Genomic DNA, 21,122 nt, shown 5'->3' with positions numbered 1-21,122 from the left:
TGATGAGAAGGATCTTCTCACTGGGGACAGAGGAGAGGGTCTTGACCTGTCCTGCACACAAATGCCCACCACTTCTGAGTTGAATTGAATATAACTGAACTTCTTTTCACTGTTTATTTCAGCCAAACATGCTGAGTGAAGTGATTTGCAGTAACCCAAGAAGTGAATACATTGATCATGTACACTTGACAGAGCATTTTTTTCACTGAATAAATTGTGATGAGGTTGGCTAGCTTCTAAGGAATAGCAATCAGTTTAATAGCAATCCGTTTATTCAGTGAAAATAGCCTAAATGTATTAGAGTATGTAATAGCCTAAATGTATCCTAAATGTAATATATGAGTAAAAACTCGTTATTCAATGTAATGGCATGTCCAATAGGCCATTTCCCTAAGAAATATGTATTTGAATATAGGCCTATTTATTTATTCACATATAGGCTGCTTATTATATAATCATATTAACAATGTAAAAACAAATTAATAAATTGGTAGATTCGTAGACGGATTAATTACATCCTGGGTAAGGTTTATAATATAATGAAGTTACTGTTAATTATTAGACAGCATAGCCTACCTTTATAAGCAAGTTACGTTTTTACGCCGTGACGCATGTACTGACGTATCGACTCATGTCGCATGCGCAGCCGCAGATTTGAATTATCTGGCGGGTTCTTTCTGCTCGCTTGTTGGTTCAACATTAGCGACCTCATTGATATTCGACAAGATTTGTTCGTTCTTTGCTTATAGAGATAGAGATTGATACATTTCGCGATGGTCGAGGGTCCGGGGTGCACTTTAAATGGAGAGAAGATTCGTGCAAGAGTTCAAAAGGGACAGAAAGTTTTAGACATACACATACGAGGAAATGAAAGCAATACATCAGTAAGTGCATGACAGTTCAGCTGATGATGTAGCAGACCTGCGTAAATGACAAACATTTAAATGTTTATTTGTTTTCTTTCTATTTCAGTCTGATGCCAGTACCAGGAGCTCTTTCCAAAGCTTTATGGGCTGTGAGTTCACAGGGGTGGAGACACTGGGGAAAGAGTTGTTCATGCATTTTGGCTTTAGAGCTCTGAGGTTTGTAGTAAACGCAAATTAATTCATTTCTGCTTTGTGTTTTAAATTATTATTTTATGTAGTGATTTGTCACAGGTCATGGAACAAATGAAAGTTTCCTTCCCGATGAAGGCAGATTGAATTTTCTGGCTTGCTTCCCAGAGCCCGGTTTAGATTTGAAAAGCACTCAAGTCATGAAATTATGTTCTGATTTATCATTACAATGTTTTGCAGACTGTATGTGTGTGCGTGTGTGTAATATATATATATATATATATATATATATATATATATATATATATATATATATATATATATATATATATATATATATATATTTCACATTAATATTTAATATTCTCAAAAATATATTTTAAAAAAATCATTGAATGTTGGTTTGGTATAAACTTTTATATAGAAAACCTGGATATATCAATGGAATAAAAAAATAAAAAAACATTGAATGTCACAACCTTGTAAGTCACGAAAAAGTCAAAAATATCTATAGGCTAGTGAATACATTTTCCTAGTCTCTCTTGTTGTGCTCTAAAATATTTCATTGCTTGGATTTTCTTTGTAAGTGCTGAGTTTGCTCTCTAGCAGGTTAGTGTGATTAGCATCAGTCTGTCCTTTGAGGGTAACTGTCTGTGTGATTGATAGTGAGGCAAATGTTTCTAGCTAATATCTCTTTCATACGGGCCTCAAAGTGGTTTAAATCTAAAAATGTGTACTTGACCTACAAATGAAAATCTGACTGTCACATATTTAATAAATGATATATGAAAATCCTTTTCCAGTAATCACAAATGACTGGTAAGGTGATAGAAGGGTAATCCTTTTAGGTTCACTTTATATGTGTTTTGGGTTTAGACTGCACTTCGGCATGAATGGTTCCTTGAGGATAAACCCTCTGGAGAAAGACTTGAAAGGAAAAACCCCAGTGCTGGTTATTCAACTTACCAATGATGCTGTCTGTTTCTTTGACACAACTGCAGAAATCAGGTAAAATGTCTGCTAATGGCTCAAATTATGGTTATAACATTTGCAGTATGGGATAAGTATAACATTTAATCCTGGATTAGATTGCATCTTTTAAAGTCCCTCCGTGCAATGAAATCTATTCTTTCTAATGGACATCTGGGCGGTCAGTTTATCAAGTGCAGGTTTCAAGCAGGCAACTTCCCTGTCGCAGAAACGCTGGCTATACTGGATTAAATTCCAGACTATCATAACTCAGTGTGATCCAGACAGCCTGAACTCTTTTCATTTTACACTGAGCCTTCAACGATTCTGACTCCCCAGGAAATAGTAATTCTGTTTGCTTCCCTTAGACTTTCAGATGACTGTGAGCAGAAAGTTAAAGCCATGGAGGCTCTCGATATCTGTTCACTAAAGTTTAGTTTCTCTCGGGCGGTGGAAGCTGTAAAGAGGGAGAGTGCGAGAATGCTCTGTGATGTTCTGTTGGATCAGGCTGTCCTACCTGGTGTAGGAAACATAATTAAAAACGAAGCGCTCTTCGACAGTGGCCTTAACCCTGCTGTCAAGGTACATTTTGCTTTGTGTAGTTCCAACACAAAAATCAATATCTCTGTTGGATGTTATAGTTGAATGGATGTTTTACACCTTTAAAATATTTTTAGGGTGTTATATTTTTTATTATCATTTATTCTGCACTTTTAAAGGTCAAGCAGTTGACAAGTGAACAAGTTCATCATCTTGTGAAGATGACACGAGATTTCACACTCCTATTTTATAAGGTATTTTTTCTCTCAATTATTCTGGACAATAAATTTGCGATTTTATGTTTTTTGTCAGATGTGCGTTATATTTATTTCTGTTCTTTCCAAAACAGTGTAGAAAGAATGGATCCCCACTTTACAAGCATTACAAGGTGTATAAACGTCCAAACTGTGGCCAGTGCAGCGGAACTGTCACTGTCTGTCGACTGGGAGACAACGGTAGAATGACATACTACTGTCAGCGCTGTCAGACAGGTGATCCAAGTGAAGTGAACATCAGGTTAGCTGCACCTCCTCATTGCTACTAGGGGAGTAACAATACAGTTGAATGGATGATTCAGTTCATTATATATATATAATTTGTTTTCTTTTTTTTCTCCTTTTTTTTTTAAATTACTTCTAACACATATAGTTAACAGATAACAAAAGAACTGTTATATTAAAATGCAAAATTTGGTATTACATCAGGGGTGGTCTTGGTCTGTCTTCCCATTTACAGGGTAATGGTGACACCAGAATAGACATGTTCATCATTCCGCTTAGCTAAAAATACAGAATTATGTTATGACAAAATGCCTTTCCCTGACTACATGCATTTGAAGTTTTAAATATGTATTTCATTAAGTAATGAATTTAATTTAACTAATTAATAAACTTTGAAGCTCAAATGTGACGCCTTCTGGGTTTACCATATTTGATGCTCAATTACCATATCTCATGGGTGGGCAATCAGACAATTTTATATAGATCTTTAAAGATTGATCTTTAAGACGTCCACGATCTACTTTTCAAGTGAATCGTAGAGATCTTTTATGCCCTCGTAATAATGTTAAAATACAGCAATGACTGCTAGATAATAGATGGCTGTGCTGACTGGCCAAATTATATCATGTGTCTTCATGTGAGGTGACGCATTTGAAAAACACCAGCAGTGGGTCTGTCTGTGCGATGAATAACATTTTTGTTTCGGTTTTCATTTTGGCTTCCAGCTATAATGAAAACGTGATAATCAAGATAAAATTATCATTGTGCCACATGCCGTTCCTTTTCTTTAAACCAGTGTGCTTTCGTCTCGCTTTAAAAGTCTAAAATGAACATCCAAATCAGTCGAATCATGTAATGTGACTGTTGTAAAATGCTGTCTACTGCTGGACATGGTTTATTTTAAAAAGAGTTATGAGCAGATTAAACTGATCCTCACAAGCTTTGTGTGTGCTGCAAGACGAAGCTAACGGTACTTGAGCGGATGAGCAAAGTATACTTGGGGTTTCAGGCGGGCACCTAAATGGTCAAATATACACAAAAATATGTCAATGTCCGTCTTGGCGAGTATTTACTTAATAAGTCAGTTATGTCTAAAGTGAATAAACAATTGGGAAAGAAATCAGATGCGTGTCATTTATATTAGATCCATGCATCCCTCCCTGCTCTTGATTGTATGAATTAAATGTACTTTGATTCTTATTATTCAGTGAAGACCATGCAGTGTTTTTAACTCCACGTTTAATGACTATTTTGACAACTGATTATTTAATGCAATACTGTATTTTAAATTGTGCAAATAGATAAGTCGATAGGCTTGTTCCAGTCTGGATATTCTCAATAGTACACCTCAAAATTGGGAAGAAAACAATTCAGATTGTGGATCGTGATTGTTTGTTATAAGGTCGTGAAATTTTGGGAAGATCGCCCACCCCTACCATATCTGATGTTAAATTAAATGTCGTAACTTTCTTTTTGGGTAAACTATTGTGGTAGAAATGTTATAGTGAATATTAAGCTAACCACGGTTTTAACATTTAACCTTATTTAACCTGCTAAAACTCTATTACAATGTAATAAGACATCCTGTACTTTAGATTAATGTATGTGTGTCAAACCCCTGACTATGTGTATAAATAACAAATATGGGAAATGAAACTAGACCGATGACTAAGTTAGAACTTGTGATCAATAAAGTAATCATTAAAACAAAGTCTCCTCTACCCAGTAACAGAAGAGACTAAATAAAGAACCAATCATATTAATGTCATTTGACATACCTCCCCATTGTATAAAAACTGTTGTATTAGTGTTTACTGTGGGGATTCTCAATGGAATTTGTCTGAGATCCACAGGCCTTGTTTTTACTTGGGAGATTCTCTGAGTATTGCTCGACAACTCTCCTGGCCCTAATTAAAAGCATTTAAAGGACATTTGCTGGAGTCTGTCTGATATTACTGCTGCGCAGCAGGTCAGTTTAGGGAAGCAAGTAAGTTAGAATTTATACGGTTAAACTCTGTTGTAGTCGACTGTAGACTCGCTGGAGTATAGGATTAGACTGATGCTGTAGTCGACTGTAGACTTGCTGGAGTATAGGATTAGACGGATGCTGTAGTCGACTGTAGACTCGCTGGAGTATAGGATTAGACTGATGCTGTAGTCGACTGTAGACTTGCTGGAGTATAGGATTAGACGGATGCTGTAGTCGACTGTAGACTTGTTGGAGTATAGGATTAGACTGATTCTGTAGTCGACTGTAGACTTGCTGGAGTATAGGATTAGACGGATGCTGTAGTCGACGGTAGACATGCTGGAGTATAGGATTAGACGGATGCTGTAGTTGACTGTAGATTCGCTTGAGTATAGGATTAGACGGATGCTGTAGTCGACTGTAGACTCGCTGAAGTATAGGATTAGACGGATGCCGTAGTTGACTGTAGATTCGCTGGAGTATAGGATTAGACGGATGCTGTAGTCGACTGTAGACTCGCTGGAGTATAGGATTAGACGGATGCTGTAGTCGACTGTTGACTCGCTGGAGTATAGGATTAGACTGATGCTGTAGTCGACTGTAGACTTGCTGGAGTATAGGATTAGACGGATGTTGTAGTCGACTGTAGACTCGCTGGAGTATAGGATTAGACTGATGCTGTAGTCGACTGTAGACTTGCTGGAGTATAGGATTAGACGGATGCTGTAGTCGACTGTAGACTCGCTGAAGTATAGGATTAGACGGATGCTGTAGTCGACTGTAGACTCGCTGAAGTATAGGATTAGACTGATGCTGTAGTCGACTGTAGACTCGCTGGAGTATAGGATTAGACGGATGCTGTAGTCGACTGTAGACTAGCTGGAGTATAGGATTAGACAGATGCTGTAGTCGACTGTAGACTCGCTGGAGTATAGGATTAGACGGATGCTGTAGTCGACTGTAGACTCGCTGGAGTATAGGATTAGACTGATTCTGTAGTCGACTGTAGACTCGCTGGAGTATAGGATTAGACTGATGCTGTAGTCGACTGTAGACTTGCTGGAGTATAGGATTAGACTGATTCAGTAGTCGACTGTAGACTTGCTGGAGTATAGGATTAGACTGATTCTGTAGTCGACTGTAGACTTGCTGGAGTATAGGATTAGACGGATGCTGTAGTCGAATGTAGACTCGCTGGAGTATAGGATTAGACTGATTCTGTAGTCGACTGTAGATTCGCTGGAGTATAGGATTAGACTGATGCTGTAGTCGACTGTAGACTTGCTGGAGTATAGGATTAGACTGATGCTGTAGTCCAGTGGTTCCCAAACTGTGGTCCGCGGACCACTAGTGGTCCGTGAGGGTACTGCAGGTGGTCCGTGGAAAGGCAAATTAAAATATAAAATAATATTTTTTACCTTCATTTTACCAGGAATCCCCATAAAAAACATAAAAAGTAAAAAGAATATGTATGCCTATATTGATATAAATTTCAAATTAAATTGTCAGGTTATTGTGTGATTACTAAAATAGGCTAGTGGTGCTCGGCCGTGACGTTCAAGTTCAGTGCCGTTAGAACCACAACATGGATCGGTGGATAGCAAAAGGTTCTCTGAAGAGGAAAGCGGCAGAGGCAAATATTTTGCCATTATATAAAATATTTGTCTGATTATAATTTCACCAACAGTAATTCTGGATTGCCTCCACCAAACAAGTAAATAGGAAATAAGCAAATCCGAATACTGCACGCCAAAACAGCAGTATGCGCGCAAGCGTGAAACGCTAGTGTTTCTTCTTGCTGCGTATCTTTTACTGGGGTCTCCAACACGTCGCACGATTGGAGGTAGCTCATCAAGGGGCCGTTCATATATTGTGTCTTTTGCGCTCTCAAGTTCATTATTTCATGTAGGCGCGCGGCAAGTGTGCTCATAATTGAAGTGACGCACTCATTTGTTTAGGCGCAGCGAGATGAAAACACCTCAACTTTTCATAATGCAGCAAACGCACCGCAGTTCATGTGACAAGAACAAACAAATCAGCTTCATCCTTTCCGTAAACATTGAAAGCTCAGTCAATGAAGAATGCAAGAATGCACGTGCACCCAAACACTACGGGTGTTTTTCTCTTCTCCGTAAATAAATCTTGTAGCAGAGCTACAGCAAGCGTTTTTCGGTGGTGGAAATCTATTAGCTATAAGCACAACTAAGTTGTGGAGAGCGCGCATAGCAAGGACAGACGGCACGGGAAAATCGGACCGAATTTTACTATTAGCTAATAATAAAAGATAAGCTAATGTTCATCGATGTAAATGTCAAGTAATTTATCTTTTTTTGACTCATTCTTTTTATAAAAATGATTTTAAGGCTGAAATATGTGAGGTTTATCTTTTTATAAAACCTTTTTTTTGTGAAAAATGATTTAAAGGCTGAAATATGTGAGGTTTATCTTTTTGTAAAACATTTTTTGTTAAAACTTTATTTGAATTTCATTTGACTATATGTGGCTATAGGGGTGGCAGGGGTTGGCGGCAATGTAAGTATCTGGATATTTGCCGCAGGGCGAGGGCTTCGATTACCTCTCTCTTTTTTGACCATACATGTTTGCATCCCTGAAATGAACCTGATTATGCCCTCGGGCGCTTGAGTAAATTAATAAATTAAATATGTGGCAGCCGTTGTGTGCAGTATACTTTCTTTTAACAAGCTGTTGTACTGATGTGATGACCAGTTATAGTTTTAATGTTAGTAAGCCTATTTAGAGGTGCGGATTAATTCAGGAAGGACTGTGTGTAGATATATTTTATTATGTGTATTATGAGGTGGTCCGTGAAAATTCTTGATTACAAATAGTGGTCCACACTCACAAAAAGTTTGAAAACCCCTGCTGTAGTCGACTGTAGACTCGCTGGAGTATAGGATTAGACGGATGCTGTAGTCGACTGTAGACTCGCTGAAGTATAGGATTAGACGGATGTTGTAGTCGACTGTAGACTCGCTGAAGTATAGGATTAGACGGATGTTGTAGTAGACTGTAGACTTGTTGGAGTATAGGATTAGACGGATGTTGTAGTCGACTGTAGACTCGCTGAAGTATAGGTAGGGAGCTGAAGCTGTAGTCGACTAGACTCGCTGGAGTATAGGATTAGAAGGATGCTGTAGTCAATTGTAGACTCGCTGAAATATAGGTAGGGAGCTGAAGCTGTAGTCGACTGTAGACTCAAGGAAGTGTGAACTCAGCTAACGTCAATAGGCGCGCTGGAGTATAAATTATTCTAGGGTAGGTTAGGTTTAGGGAAAAATCTACAACACTATCCATATGGACACATTGTAACTATCCATTATCCATAATACACATTGTTGCATTTTTGTACTGCAATATATTGTTACACCCCTAATAGCCACCTATTCATATACACACATTTACACCATGTGTAATCCAGTTGCTAACTCTTTACTTGGACAGTAAACTCCCAACTCGCAACAGTCTGATTGGCTGGGCTTATCAGGGAGGAATGAGCAACAATGATGATGTGGCAAAACGAGAAGAGGAAGAGTGGGCGTGTTCCCTTTGCACTCTTATCAACAGACCAATCAACAAGTATTGTGATGCTTGTATGAGCCCTAGACCAGAGGGTAAGTTTCAAACTAGCGTATTTAAAGTGAAAGATTTCAAACACAGAGGTCATATCTAACTTTATCTCTCTTGTCCGAGTACTTATAGAGCCCACAAAGCTGGAACATTCACCTTTGAGTCAAGACCTGATCCGCTACCCCTGCAACAGTTTTAGCAAACCCCTGCAGGAAATAAAGATGAATCGTAGGACTGCATTTGGGACCACCACTCTAGTCCTAACCAACCTCAGTGCAAAACCTGACTCTCCTTCAAGTCCTGCCATTAACCAGGCACACGCACCAGAGGCAATGAGGGGTCTGAGCACACACGACTACTGGCAGCGGAGGAGTCCCAGTAATGGCAAGAGTGGGATGCAATTCAAGGGCAATGAGCCCTATAAGAGAGAATCTCTAGCAGACCACAGTCAGCCTAACAAGAGAATGAAAACCACGAATGGAGCGCTTTCTGTTGGCTCCTCAAGGTGAGTGAGTGCAGTTAGTGTTTTGCCTATGACAAGATGTATCAGTGAAGTACTGATATTTTTATTCATTAATAAAACTAAAGAATACCAGCAAGTATGATTTGACAAGATGTAAAAATATTGACAAAGAAAAAATTCATCATGAATTCAACCTCATGTCATTTCAAACCCGTATGACTGTTTATTCTGTGGTACATGGAGAGAGAGAAAAAAAAACGATATTTTGAAATTTATATTGTATAAATTTTTTTTTTTTTTGGTCTATAAATTAAAATTGAATGGGGTCCGGACTGTTTTTTTGGACCCCATTGACTTTTATTGCATGTACAAAGACATTCTTCAAAATATCTTTAGTGTTCTATTGAAAGATAAATATACAGGTTTGAGGGTAAGTATTATTATGACAATTTTTGGATGAATATTTCTTTGTTGAATGGCACAATGTTAAATAAATAATACAGTTGATTTTAAATAAAAGAACATCTCACTCAACTAATCAGGGGCACACAGAGTAATGAAGCATCCCTACCCACAACCCCCTGCTGCAGTAATCATCACCGACCATGCAACCTGAGGGTGGTCAATAAGGAAGGAGAAAACAAAGGCAGGCAGTTCTACACCTGCTCCTTACCCCGAGGAACTCAGTGTAACTTCTTTGAGGTAAGTTTTACAATTTTAAATTCTTTATGTAAATACAATTTTAATTTTCAAATCCATTTGAAACTAAAACTAGAATTGGAGGTTTGTACTTATTTCAATTGTGATTCTTGCAACAGTGGGCAGACCTGCATTTTCCCACATGTCATCATGGCAAACGGACTCTTATGAAAACCGTTCTAAAACTGGGACCGAATAATGGCCGCAACTTCTACACATGCCCAGTTAAAAGGGGCAAGCAATGTAACTTCTTCCAGTGGGCTGAGAACGGCCCTGGCATCTCAATTTTGCCTGGCTGCTGAATCTACAACATGAATTGGACATTGCATCTTTTACTTAAATGCATTAAAAATACTTTTTTAAAGCAATTCTTGTTTATGTTGAGATGATGAAAACACATGTATGTGCTTTGTCATAGTAAATCTTTAATAAAAATTTGTTTTGAAAAAGCATTTCCAATTAACATCTTTTCCTGATTTCTGTGGAAACACATAGTTGTGCAAAGTTAAGACATCCCAGAGATAAATGTATTTCTCAGATCTTACAACAGATTTAACTTTTTTTTTTATATATATATAAAGTTATGCAATGTGAACAATGATCATAAGACAAATACCAATCAAAATTTCATGAGCAAACTTTAAGAAGCATGTAAACAAAATGCTGGCAATTAAAAGCAGTCCACCTTCAGCAACTGAGGTTGGTTTGTCTGTGGATTAACCACCATGAAGGGGAACTGGCTGATCTCAGGACACTTGTTACAAGCTGCACCTTTGATTAAAAGAAGGGTTTTTTGACAATTAATTTCATGATTCTTCTAACACTTTTTATACTAATTCTGAATAAGAAGCAAACATTAGCATTTACCATATCCACCAGTAGTATTGGCACAAATAAGTGCTCCAAAGAAATTGGGGTGGTACTTCTTAATTCTGGATATGGCCATCCTACAGGCAGCAGTGGGTTGGGCTCCATTTCTCATTAAATCAACAGCTAGAAAACTTTGACCACAAACAAAAATTTTTAATAAATGGTTTTAATAAGATCTTTCTATAGAATCGTATTTATTTTTTCAATGCAGTTCATTCATACCAGTTTTTCTTTTCTGTGCTAATAAAATGACCCCAAGAATGGTAATTACCTAGGAAGGAAACGCATCATGATGTCTCCATCCCCTGTGGCAGCAGCTCCCCCCGCTGTGCTGTCGGCATAAGCTCCGGCTCCAGCCACTGGTGAATCACCTACACGACTACAGATCAGCATACATATACTTTACAAAAGCTCTGTTGACAGGGGGCTGGAAATCTATTTCTGAACAACAGCAAAGCTAAAATCACAGTGAAGTTTCTTGAGGTTCTGTTTTTCTTCAGATTTTAAACAATAATGCATTCTGAATTCAATAGGACACCTGAGACATTCTAACATTCAAGCTATCATACTCACCCTGGTATCTTGTGTTTTGCTCCATTGGTGGACGTTGCAGCAGCCACCTGTCCGTTTTTACCAATCACAATCATTCCTAATCAAAATTACCAGTAAGAATTTAACATCATCTAAGATCATATGCATCAATGGATTATAACAACCAGTGGTTTTCAAATATGTCCTCAAGGCATTCAGCCCATTTATCATGCTTTCTTTTCATTATGCAGATGAAAACTAATGAGCTTGATACTCTGTGGACCCAAGTCTGCATTAAGAACACATTTTGCAACAACAGATTTCTCTGTCTAAAGACTGATCATCTATCTATCTATTTAATCTAGGCTTTACAATAAATAAACATGCATAATCTTAAAAGTAATATTACCAATTGTGTCATGAGAACTGGGGTCAAAATTTCCCTTTGGATGCTCTGGCCTCCACGACTTGGCGTTGGGCTTGTACGGCCCACATGATTTGGAAGGGTCTGGAAAAACATTCTGTAAAATAAAAAGACAAAATAAACAAGTGATATTGCTTCAAATCATGGTTTGATCTGGGACACAGAACAAAGTTTTTTTTTTTTATGACACGTTTTAAAATAAGCATTACATAAGCAATGCTATCCGTTTTTCATGTTGCTCCCTGATTTGCTTTATCCACCTAAAAGTTTTCTAGAGAAATTCAGATTTTTGAAGATCTGATTTATTTAGCCAACAACCCTTACAGTTTAATCTGACTATGAAAACACAAAAATAATGTATTCAGAGCATTGTTTCGGATATTTCCATAAGGCTTTGATTGTGCCAATAGCAGAATGTAGGAATCAACCATTGTATTCTTCATGAATCTCACTATGCATTATGCATTGCTTTGTTTCACGGTGCATATTTTCTAGTCAGTGATATCCTTCCAAAACTTCTCAACAAATCTAGCATGAATTAAAGTAAACATGACTGCTTTTCAATGTAAAGCATGTCTCCTAAAGCACATGCAATTCTGGTTCCAACAATAACACTGACTGAAACTTTAAAAAAAAAAAAAATCTTTCAAAGGTGTTTGGTTCATTTGAAGTATATCAAAACGGTTTATCTGCCACAGATCATCATCTAAACCCGTGTTTGAAGTTGCTAAAGGTGCTTAAGAACTTAAAAGGTAAACCCTGCAGTGATGATTACACGGAGGTTCCTGGTTTTAGGGACTCACCTTTCTATAGTTGTGTTGACAATTCTGCTGTAACCACTTGGAGAAAATAGCTATTGATTGGTTGGCTGACAAGTCCTCAGACATGAAGCCCATGTTTTGTGCAAAGATTGTGGCTGCATGAAGACAGAAAAAAGTTCATATAGCAGGGGAGATTTGAACAAACTGAATCACATAGTAGAGCTGATTTGAAATAAACATTGACACAGGAAAGAGCAAAAATGGAGCAGGGGAGCCTTTTTTTAATTGTACTTTGTATGTTAAGCAGCCATGGATACAGAAAGAAAGCTGTTTTAATAATCTAATTTTAAATAAGAGGGCAGATGGAATTAAAAGAATGGCACAACATTATAGATGGAACTGCAAAGTGTAAAGCTGATATGAAATCTGAATAGGCCTCTAGTATCAACACTCACCTAAAGGATTATTAGGAACATCATACTAATACTGTGTTTGACCCCCTTTCGCCTTCAGAACTGCCTTAATTCTACTTGGCATTGATTCAACAAGGTGCTGAAAGCATTCTTTCGAAATGTTGGCCCATATTGATAGGATAGCATCTTGCAGTTGAAGGAGATTTGTGGGATGCACATCCAGGGCACGAAACTCCCGTTCCACCACATCCCAAAGATGCTCTATTGGGTTGAGATCTGGTCACTGTGGGGGCCATTTTAGTACAGTGAACTCATTGTCATGTTCAAGAAACCAATTTGAAATGATTCGAGCTTTGTGACATGGTGCATTATCCTGCTGGAAGTAGCCATCAGAGGATGGGTACGTGGTGGCCATAAAGGGATGGACATGGTCAGAAACAATGCTCAGGTAGGCCGTGGCATTTAAAAGATGCCCAATTGGCACTAAGGGGCCTAAAGTGTGCCAAGAAAACATCCCTCACACCATTACACCACCACCACCAGCCTGCACAGTGGTAACAAGGCATCATGGATCCATGTTCTCATTCTGTTTACGCCAAATTCTGACTCTACCATCTGAATGTTTCAACAGAAATCGAGACTCATCAGACCAGGCAACATTTTTCAAGTCTTCAACTGTACAATTTTGGTGAGCTCTTGCAAATTGTAACCTCTTTTTCCTATTTGTAGTGGAGATGAGTGGTAAATTGTAAAATTTAAATTGTAGTGGATGGCCGGTGGGGTCTTCTGCTGTTGTAGCCCATCCGCCTCAAGGCTGTGCGTGTTGTGGCTTCACAAATGCTTTGCTGCATACCTCGGTTGTAACGAGTGGTTATTTCAGTCAAAGTTGCTCTTCTATCAGCTTGAATCAGTCGGCCCATTCTCCTCTGACCTCTAGCATCAACAAGGCATTTTCGCCCACAGGACCGCCGCATACTGGATGTTTTTCCCTTTTCACACCATTCTTTGTAAACCCTAGAAATGGTTGTGCGTTAAAATCCCAGTAACTGAGCAGATTGTGAAATACTCAGACCGGCCCATCTGGCACCAACAACCATGCCACGCTCAAAATTCCTTAAATCACCTTTCTTTCCCATTCTGACATTCAGATTGGAGTTCAGGAGATTGTCTTGACCAGGACCACACCCCTAAATGCATTGAAGCAACTGCCATTTGAGTGTATATACACATCATTTAGAGAAAGAAATAGTTGAAAAGAAATTTTCAATTCTTAAATCACTCCATCTGTGATCACATTTTTCCCCTGGCCGAACCTCTTGATCACTGAGCTGCAGCCACATGGAATGGAATTGTGAATGGAGTGACCACTAAATGGACAGTTCCTACCTGATTCGCCCACTATGAAGGTGTGCTTTGTGTATTCCATCACGGCTCGGGCAACACCCACAGCATTTTTGACCCTGCGTAGGTCTCCCACTGCCCCCACTTCCATGGTGTCACTGAACATGGGACATATAGCAAACAAACACAGGGCTGATACTTTACAGTAACTAGGCAAACTATAATGACAAACACAATGTAAAAACTTCATAATTAGTTTGCAATTTATCATTGTGCAAAAAACAAAGTACAATCTTTTGTGTCAGGTTATGTTATAATGCTAAACATAACGTTAGACGTGTGTGTATAACCACCCACCGTAATCGGAGAGGCTCCTAAAACTCAATCGATTTTTATGATTGATTAAAATGAATGAAAAATAGTTTTCCTTGGGTGCTCGCACCCACAGGATCAGCGCCTATGGTCACGATGTTTTTTTACATTTCTTTTTTCTTATTTAAATTGTGTTAGACACCATGATATCAAAATTGGCAATTCTTGTTTTTTATGGAATATTACATTATTTATTGTAAAAAATATATATATATTTCATGGGATCTCAGAATCTTTTATCAAAGTAACTTCTCCTTCTTCAATCTCGGCTGTGACCCGAAAGCACATAAACTCTTGAGTAGGTATTTATTTTGAAAAAGTAATGATTTCATGACAGCTGAAAAAGTATGTTGTATATGGAAGAATTTACATATCTTTAAGAATATGTAAGAATTTACATAGTATGAATGTAAACTACTTTTATGACTACTTTGACATTTTGTCGCATACTGTTTTTCATCTACTCATAGAAAAGAAGTATGCAATGTCGGATGCAGCCCTCTTCTCTGATGACGTGTTTTTCTGCAGAAGGGTGAAATAACCTGAGAAACGGACATGTGAGATCGCTGCAATAGAGTGCAACAGTGCCTGCCAAATTTTTCAGAGATTTTTCATTAATTTTTACCATAGGGATTTATAAAAAGGTCTTTGTTAAAGCATTGTAAGCCATAAATCCAGCCAATCACAACACAACACATTTTGATTTGAAGTAAAATACCATGACAAACTACAAAGGTACAATCCCATAAAGCACTGCGAACTCAGAATATAATTATAAACAATAGATAAATATAAACATACTTATTTAATTGATACATATATATATATATATGACATTTTTACTCAACTACTCACCACATCTTCTATGGCAGAAATAGTAATAGTATGCTAGTAGGCCTATGCAGTTCCGAATTCAGTACGACTCACTGCTTCATGGGAGTGGGCAGAGCTAAATAGCTATTTTCAATGTCGGCAAATGCCTAGTTAAAGCTTCAATATGTATTTTTTTTTCGCCACTAGGGGTCACTAACTTCTTACAATAACAAAGGCGTAGGTTTATGACCCAGTGATAAGCTGAATGATGGGACTTGCTGTTAAGCTGATGGATCTAATAATGTTTATGGATGAGAAAACATTCATGTTTTTTAACATTACAGTGGTGTGAAGCAGGGCGCGATTGCTAATAAAAGACAGATAGTCGCGTCTCACGAGATATAAAGGAATAAGGACATTTAATTCTACTGAACTACCCGCAAGTGCTGAATTACACACAGGTCAGTTTATTAGACTAATTAAACTTGTGAGGTAACGCAGCGCTGTTTCACTAGGTCTAACGTTACACTATCACACTAAACAGCATTTAAAGGGTTAGTTCACCCAAAAATGAAAATTCTGTCAGTATTTACTCACCCTCATGTTGTTCCAACTCCGTAAGACCTTCATTCATCTTCGGAACACGAATTAAGATATTTTTGATTAAATCTGAGAGCTGGATCACTCCTCCATACAAGTCCAAAGGCTTCTTCAGGGATTGAAACTTGCCAGCCCCGAAAAGTTATTAAAGACAAGACATCGTTAAAATAGTCCAAGTGACTACAGTGGCTCAATCTTAAGTTTATCAAGCGACGAGAATACTTTTTGTGCGCAAAAACAAATTACAATAACGACTTTATTTCAACTATTCATTTCCTTCTCTATGGGCCTCTAGTCAGTTAACTTAGTGTGATTCCGTAGAGCTACGTCACACGTAGGCTCACTATTGGCCAACGCTGGTCATGTGTGTGATGCGTGTGACGTACAATACAGAAACACTACGCTATTACACTAGTGAACTGACTCGAGGCCCACAGAGAAGGTAATGAATAGTTTAAATAAAGTCGTTATATTTGTTTGTTTTTGCGCACAAAAAGTATTCTCGTCGTTTGATAAACTTAAGATGGAGCCACTGTAGTCACTTGGACTATTTTAGCAATGTCTTTAATAACTTTTCGGGGAACAAGTTTCAATCCCTTAAGGAGCCTATGGACTAGTATCGAGGAGTGAACCAGCTCTCAGATTTAATCAAAAATATCTTAATTTGTGTTTCGAAGATAAACGAAGGTCTTACGGGGTTGGAACAACATGAGGGTGAGTAATTACTGACATAATTTTCATTTTTGGGTGAACTATCCCTTTAAGGGTGCTTTCACACCCGCCTCATTTAGTTCGGTTGAATCGCACTAGAATTCGCTTTCCCCCTTGGTGCGGTTCGTTTGGGCAGGTCTGAAAGCAGCAACCGCACTCGGGTGTGCACCAAAAGCGGACCAAGCAAGTGTACCGAGACCTCCTCGAAGAGGAGCTTTCAAACGAACTCTGGAGCGGTTTGTTTGAGGTGAGAACGTGATCCGACCTCGCACAGACCCAACTGCCAAAGACCTGCGCATTTTTGGACTAAACCAGCTGCCGTAGTCAGCTGCGCTGTGCATTATGGGATGAGGACTAATTTTTGTCGACAGTTTGCACTAGCATGGCAGCTCACGGACAAACGTGGAGTTCTGAGGAGGTACGGAGCATCATAGAAACTGCAGTGCATTAAAACATTATTTTCAAGCCGCATGCTCGCTTTATTCTCAAATGTTATTGTTTGCCTAAAGTGGTGTAGACAAACTATATAATACACTATGACCAGGGATACAATCAGCCCACGCAGTCGTCTCTCCATAGTAAAAAGCTGTCTGCCGGATTTTCCTGGAATTTTCCCGCACGTTAATTCTGACCAATCGAAGTGCAATTACCTCTGGCCAACGAGTGATGTGGATATTGTCACGTGACTGCATTTTGGTTCGTTCCATCAACTCATTATCTGATTCGGACCAGAGCAATCAGTGTGGTGTGAAAAGGAACCAAAACACCTGAAAATGATACAAAGTATAATTTTTCGCCCTTAGTCCGGACCAAATGAACCGAACTACAGATGTGAAAGCACCCTAAATGTGTGTTGAAAATTATGTTATTCTATGTTTTAGTTCGTTTGCTATATGAAACTAGCAGTAAGCTAGATCAACATTAGAATAACATACTGATCATATTTTAACATTTCATCTAGTAGAGATATGTAACATTGATTTGTTTTATGTACATTTACTCAGCTGTCTAATAAAGTATGTGCAAGAATATGTGTCAAGTCGTGATTCGTGAGGCTCTGTCAAATCCAAGCGAGTCACAGACGTAGAGCTCTCGGCATCTCGAAAACGGCACGCTGATATTGATCCTCGTTTTAGTTCTCCTTTTTTGTCCCAAAGTCTGCTTGCCATGGTCTATAGTGTTTGAACGAAACAAGAACAGCGTGCCGCTAAACGTTACTGACTACGCAGTTGTCCACGTCTGTCGCCATGGTTACATCATGGCTATTGGCAGTACGAGCGGAAACCGAGGATAGTGCGGATACTGCGTCATTGACAGGCGACATTTTTTTTGGGACAGCCAATTATTTAAAATGGTAATTTCTCTGAAATAAAAAATCTTTGAAGACTTTTGGGATATTGTAAGTACACAACTGCAGGAAATATATCACACTGTGCAAGTGATTTTTGGATATTTCATTATAAAATTCTTACATATTGTACCTAGTGATGGGCAGATCGAGGCTTCGTGAAACACTGAAACAGTTGAATCAAATGTGCCATATTGTGCCGAGGTTTCGAAACAATAGAGAGCCAAAGTCCCTCCCCTTCCAGTGGACCACCATGGGACCTTATTTCGGAAAAATATTGTGTGGTAGTCAATGGCGAGAGACAACAAATATTTGGATCCCGTTTGAATTGTGCCCTGAATTACACATATGATGTTTGTCAATTTAAAAGATACATTTTAAAGTCAAGAAAGTCGCAGTTTGATGTAAAACGGTTGAGGTATAAGACTGTGAAAATACGTAATTACAAAGACTACAAACCTGAAAGGCGCGCATGAGACGTCTTACCTTTTCTCTCAATGAATGAAGCTAACTTTACTGAAGCTAACGTCTGTCATGTTTTCTATAGTCTAACGTTATAGTCGTAACGTTACGCCGTCATGCCTGTGTGTTTTGTACCAGACTGCACACACACGAGCTTGGTGACATACATAGTGCGAGACGAGAGATGTAGTTCATTGAGTGATTTTCACATAAAACTAAATGTTACTCTTCTGTTTTAATGCAAACTGTGACTTTCTTGACTTTGATAATTATCTTTTAAATTGACAAACATCATATGTGTAATTCAGGGCACAGTTCAGACGGAATAAAAAGATAAGTTGTCTCTTGCCATTGACTACCATACACATTTTTTCCGAAATAATGTCCCATGAGCCGGAAGCAGAGGGGAGGGACTTAGGCTCTCTATCCGACACCCGTCTCCATGGTGATCCCTAGTGGTCAGAACACTGTAAATGCAACAAAAACCCGGGTCAAACATCTATCGCAAATTTTTTACTAAAAGTACAATCTTTCAAATGCTATTATCTAATAAGATTATCATGTGTAAACGTGTTATTTTATCAATTGTTAGGGTTTGTTTTGTTTGTCCTATGAACGTGGGCCCCAGCGGTGAACCATTGAAATTTCTAAGTGTTTCGAAACAGTTATGACGTAACGAAGCCTCGTTTACTGAAATCACGTGACTATGGCAGTTTGATACGCGTGATTTTTTTCCCCAAACCACTTCAGCGGAAATCCCGCCCTGCAGCCGATTCTAAAGTTTTCATTGGTCATGTCAATCACTGTACTGATTGCCTACACCAAACACTGATCCCTAAACCTACCCGTCACTGTAACCTAAACCAATGAAATCGGCTGCAGGGCGGGATTTCCGCTGAAGTGGTTTGGGGAAAAAAATCACGCGTTTGATACACGCTCCGAACCATTGATTCGGAACAAAAGATTCGTAAAGGCTTCGAAGCTTCATGAAGCAGTGTTTTGAAATTACCATCACTAATTGTACCTTTAAGCATACTGATATATTTCCCTAGCCTCGTTTACCCATTCATGATCATCGCATCAAGGGTGGTCTCTCCCCGCTCATCCGGGCTCCCGCCGAACCCGACGCTGCCATCACACTGCTCGAGCTCACACTGCGCGCAACCGCTCTCCACCGCGTCCAGAACCGAGCCGCCCTTCTGAATTGAGCTCCAGGCTACAGAGAGAAACCACAGAAGATCCTACACATCCCTCAGAGCTCAAACACGGTGCAGTGGTCATGGTCTCAGACTCTCACCTGCGCCAGCTGCATTCTCAAAATGCCAAGTGTTGATCACCAAGGGAAGAGCAGCTTGATTTAGAGGAAACAAACAAATGATGGCAAATACTATTTTAATCATATTACAATACTCAATAGACGTACAATTCCTTCACATTATAAGGGCATCCTGATCACGAGATCTGTCATGCAACTATTCATATCCGTGTTTTGTCACATGACGACGGCGTTGTGTTTATGAATATTTAAAGGGACCGCGCAGTCAAAATAGTTAGGTTATATTTACACGTAATGATGAGACCTTATTTTGATCAAACACATTTAAAGGGACCGCGCAGTCAAAACAGTTAGATTATATTTTCATGTGATGATGAGACTTGATTTTGATCAAACACATGGATTGAATTCGATCTGAATTGTCAAATGTCAATCACATTGCCATTTTGTCAAATTAATCAAAAAATATTATTTTAACATTTGTATTTAGGACAGAAATTAGCCACGAAACTTAGCCTAGTAATCGAGATGGTAAAAATTCAGAAAAAACAAATGATAGATGACAGAATTATCCTGTGATGCATATACAAATAAATCAGTTTAAGTGTGAAAAGTGTTTTAAGGGATTCCCCCCTGTGCCTTCAAAGTTAAAACACATTTTTTAAAACAATACTATACAGTGTTAAAGACAGATTTGAGGTGGAAGTTAGGCTATATATATGTTTGTTGCCATTTGTTTACATTATTTCGTTTTTTTATTATTATTATTGTATTTAAAAATACAAAATAGGTGTACACATCCAAACCCCAAATTGGGCTCGGGTGTATAAAAAGATAAATGTCTGCAAACTAAAATTACAATACAGCTCCAGAAAGTTTATAAAAGAGCTCAAAAATTCAACCAAGTCAGTCAAGTCTTGTAGACTGTGTCTGATGAAGACATGACTGGCTGAAATGTTTCATAAATTAGCTTACTAAAGCCACAATTTCAATGTGCAGACATTATCTTTTTTCAAAAACAATATTGTCCATGATTCTGAAAAATAGACACAAGCAAATTGTATCAAAACCATGTGAATCACTGAATGATGTAGAAGATTTAGTAGAAGCAAATCAACACTGTCCATATGGGATTTCCTCGAACGTCAAAAGTTATTACTTCTACAAATCCGTTTTGGACTTTCTGTGAGAGAGTGTATGAATGAAACATAGGCTACGAGAGTGTTAGCGCTATATAATGTTCATATCGCCTTGTTTTGGATCAAAATAAAATGACAGGTCATGCATAGACTATCTTCTCTCTGAATTTAAATCTAGATTTGTAGTTCTTTCCCTAATGAAGGCCTTAAAGTATTTGAACCTTGAACCTTTTTCTTTTTCTTGATTCACCTTGAAGCTGATTGGTTTGGTTCATGGC

The 21,122-nt window shown here is 38.4% G+C and overlaps 2 protein-coding genes across 2 annotated transcripts; one reads left to right on the top strand and one right to left on the bottom strand.

Annotated features, from left to right (window-relative positions):
• The first annotated feature begins 642 nt into the window (after window positions 1-642).
• Window positions 643-10,339, top strand: neil3 (nei-like DNA glycosylase 3). The gene is made up of 10 exons (XM_077247940.1): window positions 643-884; window positions 973-1,082; window positions 1,932-2,063; window positions 2,393-2,606; window positions 2,744-2,818; window positions 2,914-3,080; window positions 8,496-8,665; window positions 8,754-9,126; window positions 9,627-9,786; window positions 9,903-10,339. The coding sequence occupies exons 1-10, from the start codon at window positions 774-776 to the stop codon at window positions 10,083-10,085; spliced, it is 1,695 nt and encodes a 564-aa protein (XP_077104055.1). The 5' UTR covers window positions 643-773; the 3' UTR covers window positions 10,086-10,339.
• aga (aspartylglucosaminidase) lies at window positions 10,189-19,933 on the bottom strand. Its single transcript, XM_077247941.1, has 9 exons — window positions 19,727-19,933; window positions 19,492-19,645; window positions 14,169-14,281; window positions 12,412-12,524; window positions 11,594-11,705; window positions 11,227-11,302; window positions 10,925-11,032; window positions 10,651-10,784; window positions 10,189-10,554 (listed from the first exon to the last, which is right to left on the bottom strand). The coding sequence occupies exons 1-9, from the start codon at window positions 19,827-19,829 to the stop codon at window positions 10,454-10,456; spliced, it is 1,014 nt and encodes a 337-aa protein (XP_077104056.1). The 5' UTR covers window positions 19,830-19,933; the 3' UTR covers window positions 10,189-10,453.
• Window positions 19,934-21,122: the final 1,189 nt, after the last annotated feature.

Source organism: Siphateles boraxobius, unplaced genomic scaffold, assembly GCF_051911475.1.
Source record: "Siphateles boraxobius isolate OS27281-9 unplaced genomic scaffold, OSU_SipBor_1 3, whole genome shotgun sequence".
In the NCBI taxonomy this organism is placed as follows: Eukaryota; Metazoa; Chordata; class Actinopteri; order Cypriniformes; family Leuciscidae; genus Siphateles; species Siphateles boraxobius.
This window is presented reverse-complemented; position numbering and strand designations above follow the sequence as displayed.